The following is a 26,888-nucleotide window of genomic DNA, read 5'->3' as shown; positions in this document are numbered from 1 at the left end:
AGCCTTTGTTCCGTGTCCGTATTCTTCTTTTTGTCCGTGTTTCGTTCCATAATGTCTCAGATTATACTCTTTCAGTACCCCACACTTCCTCCACACAGAAGACACGCAGGTTCTCCAGCTTCCTCCATGAACATGGACTCCGACCCCCACCTTGTTTGAAACCCCGGTTCTCAGGGTCCACCTTCCGTTCTGCCATTTTTGATGTGTATCTGAAAGCTAACTTTACTGTTATGCTAACGACTGCTGCGCTAATAAATATTGAATTGAAGCGGCCTCCTGCTCGGTTGCATTGTGGGAAATGTAACATTGGTGTGTGTAAAAGAGCTGCAGACCGGTTCTAATAATAAATCACTATTATCCCAGGGGCCATAGAAAACCTTCTCGCGGGCCTGACTTTGACATATGTGTTGGAACCGGCCCGCAAGGAGGTTCTGGTATATATATATACATATATATATATATATTTTTTTAAATTAAATGCTTTTCAAGAATTATCCACTAGGGGCGCACTGTTTTGGTCAGAGTAGAAGACACGCCGCATCACTGAGACAGACCAAACAGCACATGGGAGCTGACTCTGTGAGATCCTGCTCATGTCCCCTGCCTGAGAGACGTGCGTGTGACGAGACCTGATGCGCACGTGAAACGGGACAAAGACCAGACTGAGAGACGTTTCAGGTATTTGGTGAACCTGAGACAGAACTTCCTGTTTCTGCTCACCTTTCACAGGTAAAGCTTCTGATGTGTCGACATCCAGCTAGAAATAATTGATCTGCAATGTGACGCAGATCTGAAGGGCAGATTAGCCTCCGTAGGTCTGGACCCATTTGATCAGTATCTATTGATCTATTGCAGGAACCCCAAATGAACAGAACTGTGCACGTTTGGGACGACCTACCTTTGAGAACACATTCAGTCAGTAATGATCAATGAAACTAAAATGCGTTCAAGGCTCACACACAAGCACTTCAATGACATTCTGAGAGTGACGCCTGATGCTGATGCACCTGTGCAGGTAAAAAGATGCCAAGTTTCAGGCCCAAAACCAAAGCAGTGCAGACGAGACTAACGCCTTTAGATGCTGCCTGAGACGCTGTTTGCACTGAAAGAATGCAGCTCTGTGAAGAAGAGTCCTTCCTGTGAACAGCTTCAGGAGCAGAGAGCATGCTGGGATGCTGCTGTTCATGCAGCTCTGTGAAGAAGAGTCCTTCCTGTGCTGATTTAATGTTAGTGAGCAGCTTCAGGAGCAGAGAGCATGCTGGGATGCTGCTGTTCATGCAGCTCTGTGAAGATGAGTCCTTCCTGTGCTGATTTAATGTTAGTGAGCTTCAGGAGCAGAGAGCATGCTGGGATGCTGCTGTTCATGCAGCTCTGTGAAGAAGAGTCCTTCCTGTGCTGATTTAATGTTAGTGAGCTTCAGGAGCAGAGAGCATGCTGGGATGCTGCTGTTCATGCAGCTCTGTGAAGAAGAGTCCTTCCTGTGCTGATTTAATGTTAGTGAGCAGCTTCAGGAGCAGAGAGCATGCTGGGATGCTGCTGTTCATGCAGCTCTGTGAAGATGAGTCCTTCCTGTGCTGATTTAATGTTAGTGAGCTTCAGGAGCAGAGAGCATGCTGGGATGCTGCTGTTCATGCAGCTCCATGCATGTTCAGCATGCATTGTGTGTGTGTGTTTCATGCATGAAGGTTACACAAGTTGAAGTGAATACTTCCTTCCTTACACACGTAATAGTACTCTCTTTAGTTTAAAGCTGTAGGCAGGGATTCCATTCAGATTTGATTTGCACATGTGTAAATGTTTAAAAGCACTTTCTTTATGAGTCTCATCAGTGGCGGGCGGTGCATTTTACCCCTAGGCCTTCAGTGAAGTCCTACTTAGTCCGACTTGAATAAATACCCCTCATAATACCATCATTTATGACACCACGGCTTCAGAAATAATGTACAAACACACACTTACGCACTACTGGGTGCTGCATCACCTCAATCGTGTACAACACAGGATATGTTTTCCGGAGCATTTAAAAATCAATAAACTGCATCAGCAATTAAAACTTATCACTATACGTGGTACTATCAAAGTTATAAATAAAAGGGAATTTAACATTATTTTTCCAAAGCGTTTTAAAGTCCACCATGAAGCTTTAAATTGGGAACTTGCAGTTTAATATAAGAAAGACTGCAACACAACGTGTCGTACTTCCACTACAATCACACAGCTGCACATTATTTACACACATTGCATTTACAGTATATCTGTGATTTTATTTCGTTATCATGTTAAATAAATAAAATGTTGGTACTCACCAAAACAGCTGTCCCCCAAAACAGTTATTTGAAAACAAAATCCATTCTCCTTTCTTAAAGTTCCTAAATCCAGTGTTGCTCCAAACATTAAATCGATCCCTTGCAAACAAAAGGCATTCCCAGCAGAACAATTTGCAGCAACCCTCGGAAGCTGTAAGCCAAAAGTTTGAAGCCTGGAAGCGGCGTACCAATCCTTTCCCCACCCGGGACAGGTTAGCTAGCTCCGGAGTGGGACGACGTCGGCTCACGAGAGCTAGCTAACCTGTAAAGGTCCGTCCTGAAAACGGCCTTTCAAGAATATCCACAACCAAATCCACACTTTCCCCTCCTTCGGCCGTTGTGGGTTAAAAACGCAGGAATAGTTGTGGTTTTATTTTCGGTCGGTCGCGCCGTACCGGTGTGTATTAGTTGATGACGCAATATGCATAGCGCCGCCCTCTCACACGGAGTATCCAATCACAGGCAGGAAGGACTTGTTTCACCAACTCGCGATCTGATTGGCTATCGCAACTGTCTATCAACTCAACTCTACGAGCCCGTTCACTCACACAACACAGACGGCAAGCAGTGCTGATTCTGAAGGTCTCGGACGGATAGTACTTGCCACTGGTACAATGAAATCCGCCTGGCAACACAAGCTAGCTGAATTCTGATTGGATAAAAACTCTCACCTAAAAATACATCACTGGAATATAATATGATATGAATGTGAAGAATAGATATATATATACATAAAATTAAATTGATTTTATCATAAATATGATCATGTATTCTTGATTTCTGGTTATGTTAGGCAAGCAGAGAAGGCCTTGCAGGCCCTGACCGCCCGCCACTGAGTCTCATTTCATCTTAAAGTGCGTTACTATATTTATCAGTAACAATTGCTTGTTAAAGTTTCGTACAATCGATGGGATCCGTTGCAATGCAGACGTGTGACTGATAAAAGTAAATTACACGATCCTCTAAAGAAATCTGAGGCGTTTCATGAAATGTTTTGTAAAAGAATAGTTCCCTAAATATCAAGTTTTTCCTCATGTTTTTGTACTTCTTCATACTAAAACAAAGGAAAGACGTGACATCTTTGCTACTTATAGCTGAATATGCTAGTTTTAATGGTCCGGCCCACCGGACATCGTCCGAGGCCGTATGCGGCCCCCGACGTGAAATGGGTTCGACACCCCTGCCCTAGGGGGTCGTGCCCCACCATTTGAGAACCACTGGCCCAGCGGCTAGTTAGTGCCGACGTTACCACAAAAAAAATCCCTTTTTTTAACTCACTTGTTTTCCATAGTTCAGTGATATATGATAGGATTTACCTTTTCTTTAAAGAGACTTCCAATGCTCATTCGAAACATTCGATCACTCACCACAAAGAGACGCTGAAGTATCAGTGGAGTCTTAATAGATGGCTCACACCCCCGTATAAACCCTACGTAGATGTGATCGGGGTCATTGTCACCCCCCTCAGAGCCGACAGGCAGTAATGTTGCCAAATCAACCGGCTGTACAAGCAAACGTAGTCAAATATGACAGTTGTGATGGTTTGTGTAACACAAGGGCAAAAAGCTGCAGGAAAGAGTTAGCAGCCAACTAAAAAGAAATGTCAAACAGGGAAGACAGTACAAGGCGTGCCTTGCTGCCTCAGCCCATGACATGCGGAAGGTAAGGGTTTGTTTTTGCAATGTTCACTTGTTGTTTAACAAGCACAGCTTAATGCATTCGTAAAGCGTGACACAAGACACTAGTTCCTCACTACAAGAAGCTCCATGGGAGGTGGAGGTCAGAGGTGAGGTTCGTACCCAGAGGAATGAGGTTGTTGTGAGACACTGACGGGCTGCTGCCGATGACTGTACTGAGGTCATAAGCTGCTGGCATCCCTGGTTGGAAGAGAAGACAAACCAATCAAATTTCATTAAAATATCTACATAAATTTGATCTCGGGGAATGTAACTGTAACAAGTTTGTAACTCCAATTCCAGAATATTTGGACATTATGGAAAATACCAAAAATATAAAGAATTATGTTCATATCCTTTTTCAAACATTTTTAGGATACAATGGTCTGTGTAGGGTGAAATATTTAAACTTCTTACACTTGCATGTTAAGAAAAGTTGTTCTTAAAATGTTTACCCTCTCAGCAGTTCTACATTCAGTGAGGAACCCCTCCTATTCTTGTGTGTGACCAAGGCTTTGGTAGATTCTAATTTCTTCAGATCACTATTCGTGCTCTCAAACTGCATCCTCTAGAAAGGTTCTCACACCTGGGTAAGATTTTCAAAGCAAAATTATATCCAATCACACTCTGTATAGCCCTGTTTTATTTGGATATAACGATGAAGGCGTTGGACATTCAGATAAGGTGGATTCTGGATTCCATACCTGCCTTTAACAGCGAGATGTGTCTCAGGATGATGTAATATATAGATACTGGTTAAAGGATGGTATGACGTATGTTTCCTCCCGTTAACCCTTTATCTCCGGATAATGAGGGCGCACCCGGGCTGTCATTACGGTCGTAGCACCAGCACCACCTGCTGGTCAAAAACAGGCTCTTCAACCGGAGCACCGGTGCCGGTTCCCGGTCAGGGCGGTGCATTATTACGGTAACACCAGGCGTAGACGACAATAGCGCCGGCGCTACAGTCTTGGAAAGAGGGTTAATGTGGGTGTTCACCTGATACAGGCATCCCCTGACTCATGCTGTAGGAGGAACCCGTGTTCCACATGTTCTCAGAAGGGGAGGTGTAGTGTGAGCCAGGAGGAGGGTTGGGGGTGGAGCCTGTGTACCTGCAATACAAACCACATGTTAAGCATCAGAGAGTCAGGATGCTCCTCCCCTGCCAAACGTCAACCATTATGTGGTGCTGTCCATGTTCTGGTGCATCATCTCACCTGAAAAAGGGATTCTTCAAGTCCAGGAGGTTGCTGGACTTTGATCCCGTCTGGTCCACCTGGGCAACGATACTGATGTCGTAGCTTTGTCTGTTGGGGAGATCAGACTGGTGTTACTACAGGAATTGTCAATATGCCGACGCAGCGATCGAGCGGAGCTCTAGATTCAAAACGTACATGAATATTTAGGAAAATACACCTGTGTCCTTGCACAATGTTAGATGAGGAAATTGTTGCTATGCTGAATATAATATCTGCATGATAAAGCCTAAAACCAACATTCTTTGGATTTTTTGCCATATTCTGTTTCTCCTCTAAATCACTATATAAATGTTAAATTCAACACTTTGAGGCATAAAATGTCACGAATAGAAGGATTGAAGCACACCCTTCTCTTGGATTGGAGATTTGCATGCACATTATTTCACACCGGCTGCTGCACTCACAAGCTTTTAAAAAAGAAATAGAAATTAAAGCCGCAAGCGGCGTTGTAGGCCCTCGCCGGCTCGTAGCTTACGATGGTGGTTTTTGATCGGGACCACATGAGGGAATTTTCTGGAAAATTTCAATAATTTCTGGCAAACTATTTTTTCAATTCCCATTCAATTTTTGTTATCGTTCTCTAGGGGGCGCTGTAAGGCCGATTGTCAAAGTTTCCCTTTTTTATGCCCAATTTTGAAACGCAGCTTGGTTCAAAGTTTGGTGAGTTTGAGCATGTTCAGGGGGTCAAATTGCCGTTTAAACAGCAGAACAAAGAAAGAAAGAAAGAATAAAGAATTTTAGCAAAAACAATATAACTTTTTTTCTGAGTGTGTGATTTTTACACAAAATACATTTTCGTAATGGTCTCGACGAGGGCTACGCGTCTGTGGGGGCACACAGACACACACAAACACACGGTGAATTTGTTTAATGTCAGGGTGTGTGTGTGTGTTGTTGAGTGTCGTGTGTGTTGCTCGCCCGATGGTTAACTCGCTGCGCTCGTCAACTCGTGTTTGAGGATCTCTGTGTGTGTGCGTGTGTGTTGTTTAGTGTCGGGGTGTGTGTGTGTGCTGTTGAGTGTCGGTGTTTGTGTGCGTGGGTGTGTTGGTCGTCCTCATGGCAACGCAGAAGCAATAGCCCCTTACGCCTAGGATACGCGCTCGGGCCTAATTAAAGCCACAAGCGGCGTTGTAGGCCCTCGCCGGCCGACAGGCCGTTGAGCTGACCCGCCGACGCACGCCGCTTTTGTCCTGAGTGCTTCGCAAGTGTTTAGATTTGAGCTGCATTAGTAGCTCACAGTTTAGTCAAATCGTTATTTGGATTATATGGCCATCTGCCGTCAGGAGTTTCAATCCAATATGGCCGCCTTCCTGTGTGTCTGGGGGCGTGGCCATAATACTTTTTTTTTTTGCCCCGACTTGACGCATGTCTGTACCGAATTTCGTGGCTGTCCGACAAAGTTGGCGTCGGACCCCTCCCCATAGGAGGGGTTGCCATCGCCACGGCAACACCGTAAAAACAACAACGTGGTTACGATTGTGTTTTTTGATCGGGACCACATGAGGGACTTTTCTGGAAAATTTCAATCATTTTTAAATTCCCATTAAATTCCCATTCAATCATTGGTGAGTGACCGTACATGTCTTGATCCGTTCAGGAAAATGTTGTGATGCTGCTTTGGTGTGGCACTGAACCAAGAAAGGCCACTCAACTTCCTACAGGCCCGCGGGTGAGCAGATGTTGAAATCATTTCACTTTTAGGGTACACTGACTGCTAAGCCTTAAACTCAACGAGAATCTCTGCTCCAGGAACCCGCAACCAGGAGCACCATACCTCTTGTTGGCCAGCAACATTGCAGTGCCAGACAGCGTATCCCCTGCCTTGGTGAAGAGGGGGGACTGCAGCAGACAGCGCACCTGGTACCAGTGGGTGAGGGGCTCTGTGGGCGCCGTGGACAGCCAAACCGTCACTCTGCACAAAGAAACGCCGGGGTGAGCCAAAGATATTCATGCTCGACCAATTCAAGACCTCTTACCCTGACCCGGGGGTCGGCAACCTAAGACACGCAAAGGCATTTATGCTGGCACGCAGATATTAACAGGCAAAAAATTATTGTATTTTGCTATATTTAACACCTCACAAGAAATGGACCACACTAAATGTCCTTAAATCCTAATTGTGGTGACCCCTCACGGGACACAGAAAGTACGGTCGTAGTAACTGTTTAATACTTAGTGTAAATTATTACGAGTGCGCGGATGTGATCTTTACTCAGCGTCACTGCGAGATTCTTAGGGGTTTAGTTGGCTAGCTTATCAGTGACGTTAGCATGGCGGGTAAAACCTGGTTTACCGGTCGTTTCCAACATAGTTGGACCAGGAAGTATGGATTTATTTCAAGAGGACACCGGGCGATATTCAGCCTTTGCTGTGAAAGTCAGTAAAAACAGCTAAATGCTTAACAGAGCAGCACCTCCAAGACATTTTGTACGATTAGAAACCACGCAGCGGAGGGGAGTTAACGTTCCTCACTGCATAGCAAAACCATTCGCTGAGGGAGAATACATGAAGGAGGCTTTCCTATCGACTGTGCTAAGTTTTGTGTGTGTCCTACACAACACTGATCTATAGATGTGCAACATTACATATAACGGTTAACTAAGGCACTTAGTCGTTCAGTGTTTAAACACTGTAAAAAACTGTAAAACCGGATCATTTACAAATGACTTTATTAAAGACATGTTGGCACTTCTGGCTTGAGGATATTGTAAAGCAGCAAGCTTCATGAAACAGGTCGTCGACCCCTACCCTAACCCATCAAACAGAGCGCATGGCTTTACTGGCGAGTCGTCTTACACTGATCCCATGAATGCCACGTCAAACCAGAACGCCAGACCGTGCACCAGGCCCGAGTGCATCATGTGGAACTTAAAGGGGATCTCTATCCTGTGACACAGAAGAAGCAAAGCAACGGTTATATACATTGGGCTGTGACATCTTGGTGTAACCACCCACACACACCTGTAGAGGTCCTCTTCTTTGGCTTCCAGGAAGTTAACCGTGTGTTTGACTGACTTCGCCATCAGGATTCGGATATCAAATGTGTCCTGTGGAGAAAGAGCAGAGTGCTTACCGGTAATTCAAATCAACGGAGATCCACTCATGAAAGGGAACCAGATGGGATTAATCCTACAGGTTGGGATCGTTACCCAGCATGCATTTCTGACATGACTTTTTAATTTCGACATTTTGGGCACTTTCATGTTTTTTTTGTTTTAACTACCGTATATCATTTCAACAATTAGGATCTTAAATGCAGCCTCATGGGTAGCACAGGTAGTGCGGTTAGCAGGAGCTAGCATAGCATTGGCAGTATCTCTCTCGAATGGCATCCGGCGTAGAACTGACCATGTAAATCACCTTAAATAAGAAAGCCATAACAGATCAGCCGAGGCCCGGGTTAACAACGACCACCATCAGTGTCGTTAAAGCACAGGACGCTACTGGAAGCTGGTTTACTGTGGGTCAGACAGTAAACCAGCATTTATATATTCATACATATACACTTATACACATAGAACATGTACATATATTGTTTCCAACCCAAATAAAAACTATTTCCATAGTACTCTGGAAAAGTATTAAAAAATACTTTTCCAGAGTACTTGCTTTTATATTATATGAAAAGTAATTTGACACATATACAGCCCCCCCGGCTGTCTATTCAGGGGTACTGGAGAGGAGGGTCCGCCGGATAGTCCAACCTCGGATTCAGGAGGAGCAATGTGGTTTTCATCCTGGCCGTGGAACTGTGGACCAGCTCTACACCCTCGGCAGGGCCCTTGAGGGAGCATGGGAGTTTGCCCAACCAGTCCACATGTGTTTTGTGGATTTGGAGAAGGCATTCAACCGTGTCCCTCGGGGAGTACGGGGTGTTGGACCCCCTGATACGGGGTGTCCGCTCCCTATATGACCGGTGCCAGAGCTTGGTCCGCATTGCCGGCAGTAAGTCGGACCTATTTCCAGTCCTATTGGACTCCGTCAGGGCTGCCCTTTGCCACCGATTCTGTTCGTAAATTTTATGGACAGAATTTCTGGGCGTTTATGTTGAACTGAACAACCGTGTCTTTATCACGGAATCAAAGAAATCCACCTCAAAATGTTCCGAACAGAGACGAGAGGTGGAGAATGGAGCCACGTCGCACCTGTGTGTCTGTCCGGTTTCACCCACTTCGAACGCAACTCCGGATCTTTAGGAAACCTAAATAAAGCGACGGCATCCAAGTGGGTATTTTAATAAAATCCTGGAATAACGCAAAGTCATTTCAAGCACTTTTCTCTGTGAAAAACAAAAATACGTCGATAAAGTCACCGGTTACCGTATTTTCCGCACCATAAGGCGCACCTAAAAGCCTCCGATTTTCTCAAAACTTGACCGTGCGCCTTTTATGTCGATCACTACGGTAATTGCGGCCACCGTAGTCGGGAGGGCTTCGCCAAAGTAACAGCGGTAAAAACACGATACAGAGGAATTCCAGTCCCAAAATGGCACCTACGAAGACTGCGAACTGTGTGGGAACCGTGGATGACCGAAGGGCGAACACACGTTCGCAACCTGCCAATGGATCGTGCCTGGGCTGATATATCGGCATCAACCATGGTCCGAGCTTTCACGAAGGCGGGAATTGTCACTGAACTGCCAGAGAACAGCAGCAACGCTGACTCGGACAATGGCGACTTTGACAAAACGGGACCGGGCACGTTGGTTGCCGTACTCGCCCAGCTGTTCAACTCGGACACTGAAGAGGAAGAATTCGAGGGATTTCCTGAATGAGGAATAAGCTGACTAAGTGAGCTTTACATTGCAATGGTTTTGGTGCGTGTCTCTCGGTTGAAACCGTGAAGAGAAGAAAGTGGCAGGCAGAAACTCACATCCAGGCTTGTACTGGGATTTCACGAACTGCTCGTCTTTTATTAAACATCTCCAACCTTACCAAGCCCGGTTGTACGGCTACTGGCATCTCAAACATGAAATAAATAGTTGCCAGCACACAAACCACCACCGTAATTAGGCCCGAGCGCCTATCCTAGGCGTAAGGGGCTATTGCTTTTGCAACGCAGAAGACGACAAGTTGACGAGCGCAGCTCGTCAACCCTCGGCATCCAACGATGCCATGCTGTTGACGACGACCAACACACTCACGCACACACACACCGACACTCAACAGCACACACACAGACACACACACATGCATCTGTGTGCCCCCAGACGCGTAGCCCTCGTCGAGACCATTTTGAAAATGTATTTTGCGTAATAATCGCGCACCCAGAAAAAAAGTTATGTTGTTTTTGCTAAAATTCTTTATTCTTTTTCTTTGTTCTGCTGTTTAAACGGCAATTTGACCCCCTGAACATGCTCAAACTCACCAAACTTTGAAACAAGCTCAGAACTGGCAAAAAATTAATTATTTTATGAGTTTCAAAATTGGGCATGAAAAAGTGGCGCGCCAGAAAAAAAGAAAAAAAATTATGGCCACGCCCCCAGCCATATTGGATTGAAACTTAAAAACTGCAGAGTCAGCGATATCGCTGACTGTTCATTTGAATGACCTCCTCCTAGGGCGGGGGTCGGCAACACGTGGCTCCGGAGCCACATGCGGCTCTTTGGCGCCACCTAGTGGCTCCCTAGCGCTTTTTCAAAAATGTTTGAAAATGGAAAAAGATGGCGAAGGGAAATATATTTGTAATTACCCTCGCTGAAGGGGAGGCGAGGGTATTGCAATTGGGTCCGTTTGTTTGTATGTTTGTCTGTTTGTCTGTCCGAGCACATAACTCAAAAACTAGGAACCCAATCGACTTGAAAATTTTACACAAGCAAGGTTCCGTCCGTGGCTCGGTCCTCCCCGAGAATGGTGTTGATCCGGATCTGGATCCAGATTCTAGAATTATTTTTACATCTGGAATTGTGCCTGTGCTGTAAACTGTCACTTTAAGAGGGAGGGACACGAATGGCATGATGGGAAAAAGAGTCCAGAAGGAGTCTTGTAGTACGTTCCGGAGCAGCAAGCTAGAGCAGGTTTGGCCCCTCTGATCCGGGAGCCCTGTTTACTGTCTCACAAGATCCAATAGTCTGTTGGAGGCGGGGTCTGCAGTCTCTGATTGTCTTTCTAGTTTAAACTTCAAACAGGGACAGAAAAATACAAACCTTTGCAGCCTTGTGATTGGGAAACATTTTTTTCACGTTTCTTGATATTCGGTGCGTACCGGATGGTACTGTAACAGTTTGTGTTCGTAATTCCTACTCTTCAGGAAGTCAGTGAAGGCATCCAGGGAGGAGGGGCGGTGTGTGTGTGAGCGTGCTCCCGAGGGGGGGGGTGAGAGAGACGGGAGTAGAGGACGGCGTGAGAGGATATCTGTTCTGTTCGCGGCGCGGTTACCGATTAATAAAAGCTTGTTCTGAGACCCAGCTCGTACTTATTTCAGCGTCTGACGGACGCTACAAATTTGCGTTTTCCCGTACAGATTTTCTTCTACGCCGTACACGTCTTAAAATGCATAAAAACCGTACTTTGTACGGCAAAAACGTACTGGTTGACAGGTATGCTTGAATTTTTGTAGGAGGACAAACATGACACAAACATTCTTAACGTTTTCCAACGCTGTAAAAATGTGTAGAATAAATATAAAATTCCAACACTTCTGTCAACGAAGATTTGCTTCAAAGCCTGCGACACATCAGCAGGACGGGGTGCCAGGCAGGTGGCTGTGTAAACAAACCGGCGGGTGTGTGACGGGCCATGGACCCCCCCCCCAAAGGTAAAAAGAGGAAAATAACTGAGGAGAACAGAGGATTCAACGATTCTTGGACCGAATCATTTGCATTCGTTGCCGATGCGGAAGGATTGCCTGAATGTTTGCTCTGTAGCGAGAAGTTGTCAAATAACAAAAAGAGTCATGTGGAAAGACATTTCCAGGGAAAGGCTACGTTTGCAGCCGAGCAGCCAGTTGGGAGTGAGAGAAAGTGTGATTGCGTCACTGCATGGATCATGCTGATTGACTCCTGCAGCATGTACTGTACCTTTAAAATCTCAAATTGAGGCTGATAGATTTAAATAGATTTAAAAAGTGGATTGCATCTCCAAAGTTGCAAGTGTTGTTGCAACCCGAGAGATAATAATATTGTACTGAAGTTAAACTTGATGCGTCATTCTCCACAGGATGCGCTGCAGGGAAAATAAACATTTAACCATGAAGGCTCATTATGTATTCGTAACCAACTTAGTCATTTTGATAGTAGGCTAATATAGCTAATATAGATAGATACAGCATGTGTTGCCTTGATTATAAGGCTTATATAAGGCTTTTCATTTTTTGCGGCTCCAGACATATTTGTTTTTTGTTTTTTTGGTCCAATATGGCTCTTTCAACAATTTGGGTTGCCGACCCCTAACCTAGGGGGCTTCACCAATACACACTCCAATCCAAACCAAATTTTAAACACTTATTGACCCTTCCTACCTGGACACTTTAAAAGTGAAACTTTGACAATCGGCCTTACAGCGCCCCCTAGAGAACAATAACAAAAATGGGAATTTAAAAAAAGTGTGGGCAACTAATGCAGCTCAAATCTAAACACTTGCGAAGCACTCAGGACAAAAGCGGCGTGCGTCGGCGGGTCAGCTCAACGGCCTGTCGGCCGGCGAGGGCCTACAACGCCGCTTGCGGCTTTAATTGTTATATTGTTATTGTTATTGCACTAATATATGTTATTGCACAATATAGTAACTTTTGAGAGTTACTATATTGTGAATTCACTAACGTTTGATTTACCGTAGCGGCATCGGACTGTTTTTTTTACGCGTTAACTGAATCAGGGAAAGTTCCCCTCCACGTTTGTGAATGCACTCACTACGTGATAAAAAGTTGTACCACCTGTTGTACCTTGCTGTTGGTAAAAGATAACACTACATCGCCGACGTTACCTCGGGGGAAAAAATAAAACAGCTGTTCATGTAGCTTTGAACTGTGACTAATGGAGCTGGAAAGGCAGCACTACCGGTACGTACAGCACCGTATTGTGAATCCACTCGTTCAGGGAGTGAACAGAGTCGTCAACATTTAGTGAGTCTTCGATTATGGGAAAGGGGTCAAATTGCTGTTTGAACGGCAGAAGAAAGAAAGAAAGAAGATTCGAGAATTTTTGCATCGGGGTGTGTGTGTGTGTGTGTGTGTGCTGTTGAGGGTCGGGGTGTGTGGGCGTGAGTGTGTTAGTCGTCGTCAACACACGAAGTTGATGCCGAGGGTTGATTTGCTGCACTCGTCAACTTGTCGTCTTCTGCATTGCAAAAGCAATAGCCCCACTACTTTCTGCCTTTTCCCCCGACGGGCTGCTTATTTCTACTCCACGTCCAGCCAATTTCAATACTTGTGCACGGGGCGGTGTGATAGGCTCGGGCCCATCAGTGACCACCAGTGACCTTGTGGCAGAGCAGAAGGGGACAGTGGCGGACTTAATATGTAGGAATCGGTCAACCGCCGCCGATCGTGTGCAGGCAGGCTGGAACGGGGGGAGGAGAGTATCAGGTGTGCTCTGTGATAGGACAAAGGGACAGGTCTACAAGACAGTGGTGAGGACAGACATGATGGACGGCTTAGAGACAGTGATGAGGACAGACATGATGGACGGCTTAGAGACAGTGATGAGGACAGCCATGATGGACGGCTCAGAGACAGTGGTGAGGACAGCCATGATGGACGGCTCAGAGACAGTGGTGAGGACAGACATGATGGACGGCTTAGAGACAGTGGTGAGGACAGCATGATGGACGGCTCAGAGACAGTGGTGAGGACAGCCATGATGGACGGCTCAGAGACAGTGGTGAGGACAGCCATGATGGACGGCTTAGAGACAGCGGTGAGGACAGACATGATGGACGGCTTAGAGACGGTGGTGAGGACAGCCATGATGGACGGCTTAGAGACAGTGGTGAGGACAGCCATGATGGACGGCTTAGAGACAGTGTCTCTGAGGAAAAGACAGGAGGCGGAGCTAGAAGTGGAGGAGATGAAGATGCTGAGGTTCTCCTTGGGAGTGACCAGGTTGGACAGGATTTGAAATGAGACAATAAGAGGGACAGTGAAGGTTAGACACTTTGGAGACAAGGTCAGAGAGACCAGACTTTGATGGTTTGGACATGTCCAGAGGAGAGACAGGGACTATATCGGTAGAAGGATGCTGAGGATGGAACTGCCAGGGAACAGGACTAGAGGACAACCCAGGAGAAGAGACATGGACGTAGTGAGGGAGGACATGAGAGTGGCTGGTGTTGGGGAGGACGATGCAAAGGACAGGACTAGAGGACGACCCAGGAGAAGAGACATGGGCGTAGTGAGGGAGGACATGAGAGTGGCTGGAGTTGGGGAGGACGATGCAAAGGACAGGGTGAAGTGGAGAAGGTCGGTTGCTGTGGCGACCCCTCAGGGGACAAGCCAAAGGTACAGTAGTAGTAGTAGGATTTCTACAGTCTTGGACCATGTTATCACATTCAAAGCGCTAATCAATCAATCAATCAATCAATCAATCAATCAATCCACTGATCAAATGTTAGCGTGTGTGGTGGATAACTAACCACAATTGGTTGTCGGAAGTATTCGTCCACTGCTGCCCCCCGCAGGGCAGATAGGTCCACACCATGAAAGGAAGGCTGATACCTGAGGAAGGCCAGATGTTAGAAGAATAACTTCATCATCTGAGTGTCTGATCACGCGGTGCTGAATCAATTATGAAGGTTTACAGAAAATCAATACATTTGATCAAAAACATTACACTAGTTTTCAGCCATCTCAGATTCCCATGGGTCTGATGAAGGCTCTGCAGCTCTGCGTTCAAAAGCTGCTCCAGTGAGATTTCTTTCTAAAGGATTAACTGATTTGACACATGAAGTTTGTTTAAAACCAAGCTTCACATTTCCTTTGGTAAAATGTAGATTTGTTTGTTGTCTGGCTGTTTTAAATGAGATTTAGGCAGTCTTTGAAGGCTCTGAATCTGGACACCGCTGACTTCCAGTATAACACAGCAGTAGCTGTGAGTGCGTGCACAGATGTGAGAGGTACAGTTTCAGCACGTCACCAGGTCACACATCTGCAAGTGACCTTTTCAAATGTTCATTTCCATTTCCCCACACTAACAGGGGAAAGAAACTGAACCCCAGATGGATCTGCAAACTGCTCCTCCCCTCTGTTTTCCAGGGCACGGCCATTCATGGGTCAAACACGGGTCAAACATGGGTCAAACACGGCTTCCATCATCTGCGTCAGCCCGAGTTCTCCGTTAGGTACCTCCAACTACCTCTCACTGCTTTTCTCCACTGCACTCGTCCCTTGTGCTACATGAGGTATTTCACAAACACCCACAGCTCGCCAGGCTGCTGACTTCACAATTTAGCTTTGTAAGTCATTACTAATTCACGAAGGGGGCAGAAAAGTGGCTACAAATGGAGGAAGATAAAATGTTTATGGTTTACATGATGTGAGAGAATGGCTGATTGTCGTAATTTATTGTCATTTTGCATCTGTGGTGTAATTTTTATTTTTATTTTATTGTTATTTTGCATCAATTGAGTAATTTAATAGGTTTTATTTTTATTGTTAAATGTCGATGATTTATGTACGAAGGACTTTCAACGGAAACAAGACCGCAAGGGCTTTTTAGAAATGCTCCTCTTAGACAGGATGTTTGACTGTACTTGTACTGTAATACATGCTACTGTGTGACTGTACTTGTACTGTAATACATGCTACTGTGTGACTGTACTTGTACTGTAATACATGCTACTGTGTGACTGTACTTGTACTGTAATACATACTACTGTCTGACTGTACTTGTACTGTAATACATACTACTGTTTGACTGTACTTGTACTGTAATACATGCTACTGTTTGACTGTACTTGTACTGTAATACATGCTACAGTTTGACTGTACTTGTACTGTAATACATGCTACTGTCTGACTGTACTTGTACTGTAATACATGCTACTGTCTGACTGTACTTGTACTGTAATACATGCTACTGTGTGACTGTACTTGTACTGTAATACATGCTACTGTGTGACTGTACTTGTACTGTAATACATGCTACTGTGTGACTGTACTTGTACTGTAATACATGCTACTGTGTGACTGTACTTGTACTGTAATACATGCTACTGTGTGACTGTACTTGTACTGTAATACATGCTACTGTGTGACTGTACCTGTACTGTAATACATGCTACTGTGTGACTGTACTTGTACTGTAATACATGCTACTGTGTGACTGTACTTGTACTGTAATACATGCTACTGTTTGACTGTACTTGTACTGTAATACATGCTACTGTGTGACTGCACTTGTACTGTAATACATGCTACTGTGTGACTGTACTTGTACTGTAATACATGCTACTGTGTGACTGTACTTGTACTGTAATACATGCTACTGTGTGACTGTACTTGTACTGTAATACATGCTACTGTGTGACTGCACTTGTACTGTAATACATGCTACTGTGTGACTGTACTTGTACTGTAATACATGCTACTGTGTGACTGTACTTGTACTGTAATACATGCTACTGTGTGACTGCACTTGTACTGTAATACATGCTACTGTGTGACTGTACTTGTACTGTAATACATGCTACTGTGTGACTGTACTTGTACTGTAATACATGCTACTGTGTGACTGTACTTGTACTGTAATACATGCTACTGTTTGACTGTACTTGTACTGTAATACATGCTACTGTGTGACTGTACTTGTACTGTAATACATGCTACTGTGTGACTGTACTTGTACTGTAATACATGCTACTGTGTGACTGTACTTGTACTGTAATACATGCTACTGTGTGACTGTACTTGTACTCTAACATTCTATCAAATAAATATATTCATCAATATATATATTCATTGGGTGTTTTTAAAGTACCCCGCCCAACCCTACCTCCTCTCCTTTACGTACGTCTCGGTTCCCCTAGGCCGGGACGTAACACAGGTTAGCCTTGAACCACCGGGTTGCTTTTCCATCCGCGCGCCGTGAAACTGCGCCGGTTGCCAGAGCGGAGAGTCGCCCAGGGACGCAGGTCTGACCACATGTGGTCCCGTGCGTGTTTTTACTGCCGCGAGATCGGTCATCTTATCGCTGGCTGTCCTGTGCTGGAGCGCAAGGACCGCCCCTCTGGCTCATCAGCAGAAACCGATGTTGGGTACCAGCCGTTTGTCCACCAAGGGACAGTCTCACTCACAGGCGATGACACCAATCGAGCACCCATCATGGGACGTAATTAAGATTAGGTTCAAGCGTAAAGGTCATAAGACATTTTAGATTCACCCCGGTATTCCACCCAGAAAGCAAACATCCCTGACGTTTTGGGAGCAGTGCATGTTCTGAGTCCTCTGTTGCATCACACCTGGAACACATCCCAGTTGAAGGTAATGCTTAACGATGGAGGAATATTTGAAGTTATGGATGAGTGTTTCTGTAGCTGCAGTGTGGGAGGGGCAACACAAAGAATATATTGTTTGATAAAGTTAGATATGTGGAACAATGGCCGGCGTTAAAAACAGACCAGGTTGGACTACTCCGCTTTGTGTCTCTTGTACGCACTCTGTCCTCCTCACCAGAAGTTAGCCTTGGTGAACTGTTCCATATAGAGCTGCTCATCTGTGAAGGGGGCCAGATGAACGTCACCAATAGTTGGGAACATTTTACCTACAACACAAACACAACGGCCAATCAACACACAGGAGTATACTGTTATTACTGTGAAACACTCGGCTTGAAGTATTTGGATTGAACCTCGATTCACTCCTAGAACACTCTGCATCAACTCGCGCCTCAATATGATCCCGACTCCATTCCTCTTTCATCTCCTCTGTTATAAAACTCGAACCCTGCTCCTGGGTGAAGTGGAGACCATTGATTTGCTGTGGCGACCCCTTACGGCAGGGGTCCCCAACCACCGGGCCGCGGCCCGGTACCGGTCCGTGAGGAATTTGTTACTGGGCCGCACAGAAAGAATAACTGATGTATACAATTTCCGTTGTATTGATTATTAGCGTCTAAAAGGTGTTTTATTTTGAAACACAAACAGATTTTCACCTGTGAATCTTCATGATACGTTACTACTCTTCCGGTCTTTGACGAGAGCAGACGTTCTTTTTTTCCTCTCTGCTCCTGCTCCTTTCGTCCCTGCTTGCATTCTTTGTCTCGTCTCGTCTGTCTGCTTTCCAGGACCCGCTGCTGAGCTCTGGTCACTAAATCATGGAATTGATTAACTGGTCTCTTAGTGCGATTGATCACATTTTTTCACCCACGCATGGGACTCCAGGGGGGGCCACCTGTCCAGACGGGACCCACGCAGCAGGCTACACCATGGATCCCGTCTGTCTCACGGTCCTATCTGTAGAGGATGTGGAAGATATTTGGCTGTTTGGCTTATTGGTGGGGGGGGAGGGGGGGGCATCTGCTAATCGGGACGGGAGCTGCCCTGGTGTACCGGAAAGTCTCCAAGACGGCGGCTTTCAAAGTTCTGGATAAATTGACCATGGATCTGAAAGTGCTCTTCGGTGCTCTGGGGGACCGTGTGGTGGCTCGAATCGAGGACCTGGGCAAAGAACTCAGGGATCGATCCGGGGAGGACCGGCAGAAACTGGATCCCATCCTGCCCCAGCAGGTAGAACTGTATCACAGATCTCCGGACTGAGTCCTGGCTTGGAGGGACTGAAGTCTCGCCTTGGCACACGAAACGAGGAATAACTGAGGACCAGTTGTGTATTTGGATTAAGCTAAAGTTTCATTTCGGCTGAATATTGGATCTATTATGCCTCCAACCCCCCCCCCCCCCCCTCTGAGAGAGTTCTGTACGGCACCAGGTCCTATCTGTCTACCACAACAATCCAAGGACATGTCTCTCTGACTTCCCCCCCCCCGCGTCCCCAGTGCATCGTGTCGTTCCTTTCTCCTGCGTGTGTCGTCTCGTGTAAATCCTTTCTGCACCTTCTCCAAGGAGGGTTGCTGGCAGCGCGATTTATTTGCTGCAGTCGAAGCCCACTCATCGAATCGTGTTTCAATGTTGCACTGTACTTGTACTGTGTACTTGTACTGTGTTGACAATGACAAATAAAGCTTTCCATTCCATTCCATAAAAACAGACGTGAACTAGCAAAAATTAAGTTAAAAAACAAACGTCTTTGGAAATCTTCTTTGCTAATGGGAAAGTCCAACTGAGGAGGAAGAGGAGGAGGAAGAAAAGAAAACTTGTTTTAACAGACAAACCAGGAGTCAGACTTAAAACTCGGGTTCATCAACAGCTGATCAGCTTCGTTAACGAGCAATGAAGGGGTTAAAACGGCTTCGGCACAGAGACAAGAACCCTTAAGTAAAAAACAAGAACGTGGAATTTATGAAAGAAAAAACGTGAACATGAAGGACTGAAGCAGTTATTGAGAGCACAACTTATGGTGAGTAGATATTGGAGTAATACTTGTTTGATAGTTATTGTAAGTGCATAATATAAAGTTTATTGGTAAGATTAGATTCCTCATTTTTTTATTTAATTACCCCCCCCCCCCCGGTCCGTGAAAGAAAGTGTCCGGCATGAGGACACTTTGGGGACCACTGCCTTACGGGACAAGCCGAAAGTACAGTAGCAGAAGAAGAGCACTGACTGCACTCGAGGTATTTCAGGCTCGTGTGCATGCGTGACCTGCTCACAGGTCAGGTTCTGGTAAAGGGTGGCTCAAATCCAACACTGGAGGTTGGACTCTGACTCTGCTTTCAGTTCAATCAATTCAATCCGAGTCACTGGAACACTCACAAGACGTCACCAAAATCACATCGTCCCTTTAAAATCGTTCAGAAAATGATGCGAGTGTACCGTGTGGTATCGTAAGCCGAGTATCGTATCATATCAGCCCTAATCTGGACCACTGTGAGGAACGCTTGGCTTGGCAAAGTTTCTTTTCTATCCTCTTTGTGAGGCTTTCGTCTAACAAACATCCTTACCATTGGGTTTCAGGAACTTCTTGGCATGCAGATAGCTCTCCAACATACGCTCATTGAACAACATGTAGCCCATGGGCTCTGAGATGATGATGTCAACCTGCTCCGACAGCGTCACCTCCTCCACCTTCCCCGGGATGACAACCACACGCTCTCCTAGATGATTGCTGTTGACCAGCACCTGTGAGCAGAGAACACCGTTACTACAATGGAAATAAATACGGTGACACATCGACCAGGTACGGTGAATTTAGGTTGCCCAACACAATTCGCTCCGTAACACTGTTCAAAAACCGAAACTAGATGAATCCATTACTACGAGCCAGATAAATGGCCATTCGTTCAGGTCAGGTATTCACCACCTTCCGTCCTTGTCTCCCACGTTGTGTTTCCATGATTTACGTGATTCTGGCTGTATCTGTGAGTACCGTATTTTCATGACCGTAAGGCGCATATAAAAGTCTTAAATTTTCTTCAAAATGTGCGGTGCGCCCTGTGTGTGTTGTTGTAAGGCGGACGTAGTAGAGGACACCATGAGATGGTTAGAGGGGGGAGTGTGGGCGTGGATGAACGGTATATAAAAGAACAGGTATGTGCATTATGCAGAACATCGTTGTTTTAACAACCCTGAAAATGGCAAAGAGACACGCTTATGAAGCGCAGTTTAAACTGAAGGCCATCGGCTACGCGGAGGAACACGGGAATCGAGCAGCCACGAGAGAATTCAAGATCAACGAGTCGATGGTTCGCAAGTGGAGGAAGCTGGAAAACGAGCTCCGCCAGGTGAAGGAGACGAGCTCCGCCGGGTGAAGGAGACGAGCTCCGCCGGGTGAAGGAGACGAGCTCCGCCGGGTGAAGGAGACGAGCTCCGCCGGGTGAAGGAGACGAGCTCCGCCGGGTGAAGGAGACGAGCTCCGCCAGGTGAAGGAGACGAGCTCCGCCAGGTGAAGGAGACGAGCTCCGCCGGGTGAAGGAGACGCGCTCCGCCAGGTGAAGGAGACGAGCTCCGCCAGGTGAAGGAGACAAGCTCCGCCAGGTGAAGGAGACGAGCTCCGCCAGGTGAAGGAGACGAGCTCCGCCAGGTGAAGGAGACGAGCTCCGCCGGGTGAAGGAGACGAGCTCCGCCGGGTGAAGGAGACGAGCTCCGCCAGGTGAAGGAGACGAGCTCCGCCAGGTGAAGGAGACGAGCTCCGCCAGGTGAAGGAGACGAGCTCCGCCGGGTGAAGGAGACGCAGCTGAGTTTCCGCGGGCAGAAGGCGAGATGACCCGAGTTGGAGGAAAGACTCGAGCGGTGGATCAACGAGCAAAGAGCGAGTGCGAGAAGCGTTTCCACGGTCACCATCGACTCAAAGCGGTCACGCTCGCAGAAGAGATGGACTTTGAACATTTCCAAGGCGGTCCGTCTTGGTGCTTGCGTTTCATTAAACGGTGCCATTTTTCCATCCGGACAAGGACGACGGCTGCCCAGCAGCTTCCAGCGGATCATAATGAAAGGCTGGAGATCTTCGGCTCCTACTGCAGCAAACGCGTCCAGCCCAGCCTCATCACCAACATGGGCGAGGTGCCGCTAACGTTCGACACCCCGGTGGGTCACACTGTCGATGAGAAGGGCACCAGCACGGTAGCGATACGCACAACGGGGCACGAGTCTTCGTTTACCGTTGTGCTCGGCTGCCACGCCGATGGTGATCTTCAAGAGGAAGACTTTGCCGAAAGAGAAGTTTCCAGCTGGAGTCATCATCAGGGCAAATGAAAAGGGCTGGATGGATGAGGAGATGATGAAAGAGTGGCTGGGGGGGGGGGGGGGGGTGTATGTGAAGAGGCCGGGCGGTTTTTTCCACGCATCACCATCGCTGTTGATCTACGACTCGATGCGTGTCCATCTCACAGCTGATGTGAAAAACAAGTGAAGGAGATGAACTCCGAGCTTGCCGTCATTCCGGGAGGCCGCTGGACATCGGCGTGAACAGGCCGTTCAAAGTAAGGCTGCGAGCGGCGTGGGAGCGACGGACGACGGACTGAGACACAGTTTCACCAAGAGTGGAAGGCAGCGCAGCGCCGGGCGAGTTACGCCACAATTTGTGAATGGATTGTAGACGCTAGGGCTAACTGTCTGCTGACAATGAAGAAAGGGAAGCCGGCATGTTTGATGGAGATCTAGCGCAGCTGTTCAATTTAGAAACAGAGGATGAGGACTTTGATGGGTTTGATGAATGACGATTAAAAAAATGTGAGTACCGTATTTTCCGTACCATAAGGCGCACCTAAAAGCCTCGAATTTTCTCAAAACTTGACCGTGCGCCTTTTAACGTGACGGCTGCCTTGCTACTGCCTTCCTCTCCTTACTAGACTCAATTGGCTCCTCCCAGATAGTGAACGAACCCGCCCACAGCTTTAATCACACCTTGGATCTGGTTCTCACGTATGGTATTGATATTGATCAATTAATTGTATTTCCACTGAACCCTTTTTCATCAGACCACAAGTTCATCACTTTTACGTTTGTATTATTGGACTACGTTCCATCAAACAGAACAGCCTTGACTAGATGTCTGTCTGATGGTGCTATTGCTAAATTCAAAGAAGTAATCCCATCAGCATTAAACTCTTTATCGAGCCTTAACATCACTGAGGAGTCGTGTGGTAACTTTAGCCCCTCCCACATAGATCATCTTGTAGGTGGTGCTGGGGACTTGATGCGCACGACGCTTGACTCCATCGCCCCCTTAAGAATTAAAAAACTAAAACCAAAAAGGAAAGCTCCGTGGTTCAATTCTGAGATTAGATTGTTAAAGCAAACAGCCAGAAGACTGGAGAGAAGGTGGAGCTCAACTAAATTGGAGGAGTCTTGTTTAATCTGGAAAAACAGCCTGAAAATGTACAGGAAGACGCTCCGCAAGGCAAGAGGAGCATATTACTCATCTCTGATAGAAGAGAACAAATCTAATCCAAGGTTTCTCTCTGACACCGTAGCTAGGCTAACACAAAGCTAGAGCAGCATATTACTCATCTAATAGAAGAGAACAAATCTAATCCAAGGTTTCTCTCTGACACCATAGCTAGGCTAACACAAAGCTAGAGCAGCATATTACTCATCTCTAATAGAAGAGAACAAATCTAATCCAAGGTTTCTCTCTGACACCGTAGCTAGGCTAACACAAAGCTAAAGCAGCATATTACTCATCTAATAGAAGAGAACAAATCTAATCCAAGGTTTCTCTCTGACACCGTAGCTAGGCTAACACAAAGCTAGGCTAACACAAAGCTAGAGCAGCATATTACTCATCTCTAATAGAAGAGAACAAATCTAATCCAAGGTTTCTCTCTGACACCGTAGCTAGGCTAACACAAAGCTAGAGCAGCATATTACTCATCTCTAATAGAAGAGAACAAATCTAATCCGAGGTTTCTCTCTGACACCGTAGCTAGGCTAACACAAAGCTAGAGCAGCATATTACTCATCTAATAGAAGAGAACAAATCTAATCCAAGGTTTCTCTCTGACACCGTAGCTAGGCTAACACAAAGCTAGAGCAGCATATTACTCATCTAATAGAAGAGAACAAATCTAATCCAAGGTTTCTCTCTGACACCGTAGCTAGGCTAACACAAAGCTAGAGCAGCATATTACTCATCTCTAATAGAAGAGAACAAATCTAATCCAAGGTTTCTCTCTGACACCGTAGCTAGGCTAACACAAAGCTAGAGCAGCATATTACTCATCTCTAATAGAAGAGAACAAATCTAATCCAAGGTTTCTCTTTGATACCGTAGCTAGGCTAACACAAAGCTAGAGCAGCATATTACTCATCTCTAATAGAAGAGAACAAATCTAATCCAAGGTTTCTCTCTGACACCGTAGCTAGGCTAACACAAAGCTAAAGCAGCATATTACTCATCTAATAGAAGAGAACAAATCTAATCCAAGGTTTCTCTCTGACACCGTAGCTAGGCTAACACAAAGCTAGGCCAACACAAAGCTAGAGCAGCATATTACTCATCTCTAATAGAAGAGAACAAATCTAATCCAAGGTTTCTCTCTGACACCGTAGCTAGGCTAACACAAAGCTAGAGCAGCATATTACTCATCTCTAATAGAAGAGAACAAATCTAATCCAAGGTTTCTCTTTGACACCGTAGCTAGGCTAACACAAAGCTAGAGCAGCATATTACTCATCTCTAATAGAAGAGAACAAATCTAATCCGAGGTTTCTCTCTGACACCGTAGCTAGGCTAACACAAAGCTAGAGCAGCATATTACTCATCTAATAGAAGAGAACAAATCTAATCCAAGGTTTCTCTCTGACACCGTAGCTAGGCTAACACAAAGCTAGAGCAGCATATTACTCATCTCTAATAGAAGAGAACAAATCTAATCCAAGGTTTCTCTCTGACACCGTAGCTAGGCTAACACAAAGCTAGAGCAGCATATTACTCATCTAATAGAAGAGAACAAATCTAATCCAAGGTTTCTCTCTGACACCGTAGCTAGGCTAACACAAAGCTAGAGCAGCATATTACTCATCTCTAATAGAAGAGAACAAATCTAATCCAAGGTTTCTCTTTGATACCGTAGCTAGGCTAACACAAAGCTAGAGCAGCATATTACTCATCTAATAGAAGAGAACAAATCTAATCCAAGGTTTCTCTCTGACACCGTAGCTAGGCTAACACAAAGCTAGAGCAGCATATTACTCATCTCTAATAGAAGAGAACAAATCTAATCCAAGGTTTCTCTTTGATACCGTAGCTAGGCTAACACAAAGCTAGAGCAGCATATTACTCATCTCTAATAGAAGAGAACAAATCTAATCCAAGGTTTCTCTCTGACACCGTAGCTAGGCTAACACAAAGCTAGAGCAGCATATTACTCATCTCTAATAGAAGAGAACAAATCTAATCCAAGGTTTCTCTCTGACACTGTAGCTAGGCTAACACAAAGCTAGAGCAGCATATTACTCATCTCTAATAGAAGAGAACAAATCTAATCCAAGGTTTCTCTCTAACACCGTAGCTAGGCTAACACAAAGCTAGAGCAGCATATTACTCATCTCTAATAGAAGAGAACAAATCTAATCCAAGGTTTCTCTCTGACACCGTAGCTAGGCTAACACAAAGCTAGAGCAGCATATTACTCATCTCTAATAGAAGAGAACAAATCTAATCCAAGGTTTCTCTTTGACACCGTAGCTAGGCTAACACAAAGCTAGAGCAGCATATTACTCATCTCTAATAGAAGAGAACAAATCTAATCCGAGGTTTCTCTCTGACACCGTAGCTAGGCTAACACAAAGCTAGAGCAGCATATTACTCATCTAATAGAAGAGAACAAATCTAATCCAAGGTTTCTCTCTGACACCGTAGCTAGGCTAACACAAAGCTAGAGCAGCATATTACTCATCTCTAATAGAAGAGAACAAATCTAATCCAAGGTTTCTCTCTGACACCGTAGCTAGGCTAACACAAAGCTAGAGCAGCATATTACTCATCTAATAGAAGAGAACAAATCTAATCCAAGGTTTCTCTCTGACACCGTAGCTAGGCTAACACAAAGCTAGAGCAGCATATTACTCATCTCTAATAGAAGAGAACAAATCTAATCCAAGGTTTCTCTTTGATACCGTAGCTAGGCTAACACAAAGCTAGAGCAGCATATTACTCATCTAATAGAAGAGAACAAATCTAATCCAAGGTTTCTCTCTGACACCGTAGCTAGGCTAACACAAAGCTAGAGCAGCATATTACTCATCTCTAATAGAAGAGAACAAATCTAATCCAAGGTTTCTCTCTGACACCGTAGCTAGGCTAACACAAAGCTAGAGCAGCATATTACTCATCTCTAATAGAAGAGAACAAATCTAATCCAAGGTTTCTCTCTGACACCGTAGCTAGGCTAACACAAAGCTAGAGCAGCATATTACTCATCTCTAATAGAAGAGAACAAATCTAATCCAAGGTTTCTCTCTAACACCGTAGCTAGGCTAACACAAAGCTAGAGCAGCATATTACTCATCTCTAATAGAAGAGAACAAATCTAATCCAAGGTTTCTCTCTGACACCGTAGCTAGGCTAACACAAAGCTAGAGCAGCATATTACTCATCTCTAATAGAAGAGAACAAATCTAATCCAAGGTTTCTCTTTGACACCGTAGCTAGGCTAACACAAAGCTAGAGCAGCATATTACTCATCTCTAATAGAAGAGAACAAATCTAATCCGAGGTTTCTCTCTGACACCGTAGCTAGGCTAACACAAAGCTAGAGCAGCATATTACTCATCTAATAGAAGAGAACAAATCTAATCCAAGGTTTCTCTCTGACACCGTAGCTAGGCTAACACAAAGCTAGAGCAGCATATTACTCATCTAATAGAAGAGAACAAATCTAATCCAAGGTTTCTCTCTGACACCGTAGCTAGGCTAACACAAAGCTAGAGCAGCATATTACTCATCTCTAATAGAAGAGAACAAATCTAATCCAAGGTTTCTCTCTGACACCGTAGCTAGGCTAACACAAAGCTAGAGCAGCATATTACTCATCTAATAGAAGAGAACAAATCTAATCCAAGGTTTCTCTCTGACACCGTAGCTAGGCTAACACAAAGCTAGAGCAGCATATTACTCATCTCTAATAGAAGAGAACAAATCTAATCCAAGGTTTCTCT

General features: G+C 45.4%; 1 protein-coding gene across 1 annotated transcript in view; it reads right to left on the bottom strand.

Moving 5' to 3' along the window:
* carm1 (coactivator-associated arginine methyltransferase 1) overlaps nucleotides 1-26,888 on the bottom strand; it is an 82,883-nt gene that overhangs the window by 7,100 nt on the left and 48,895 nt on the right. The window contains exons 6-14 of the mRNA XM_068749566.1: nucleotides 20,231-20,408; nucleotides 17,845-17,935; nucleotides 14,811-14,892; nucleotides 8,203-8,288; nucleotides 8,038-8,127; nucleotides 7,016-7,153; nucleotides 5,200-5,289; nucleotides 4,982-5,094; nucleotides 4,106-4,183 (exon numbers count right to left, since the gene is read on the bottom strand). Of these exons, the coding sequence (XP_068605667.1) occupies nucleotides 4,106-4,183; nucleotides 4,982-5,094; nucleotides 5,200-5,289; nucleotides 7,016-7,153; nucleotides 8,038-8,127; nucleotides 8,203-8,288; nucleotides 14,811-14,892; nucleotides 17,845-17,935; nucleotides 20,231-20,408 (946 nt within the window). The remainder of the gene's footprint in view (nucleotides 1-4,105; nucleotides 4,184-4,981; nucleotides 5,095-5,199; nucleotides 5,290-7,015; nucleotides 7,154-8,037; nucleotides 8,128-8,202; nucleotides 8,289-14,810; nucleotides 14,893-17,844; nucleotides 17,936-20,230; nucleotides 20,409-26,888) is intronic.

This window comes from Brachionichthys hirsutus, chromosome 16 (assembly GCF_040956055.1).
Source record: "Brachionichthys hirsutus isolate HB-005 chromosome 16, CSIRO-AGI_Bhir_v1, whole genome shotgun sequence".
Classification (NCBI taxonomy): domain Eukaryota; kingdom Metazoa; phylum Chordata; class Actinopteri; order Lophiiformes; family Brachionichthyidae; genus Brachionichthys; species Brachionichthys hirsutus.
This window is presented reverse-complemented; position numbering and strand designations above follow the sequence as displayed.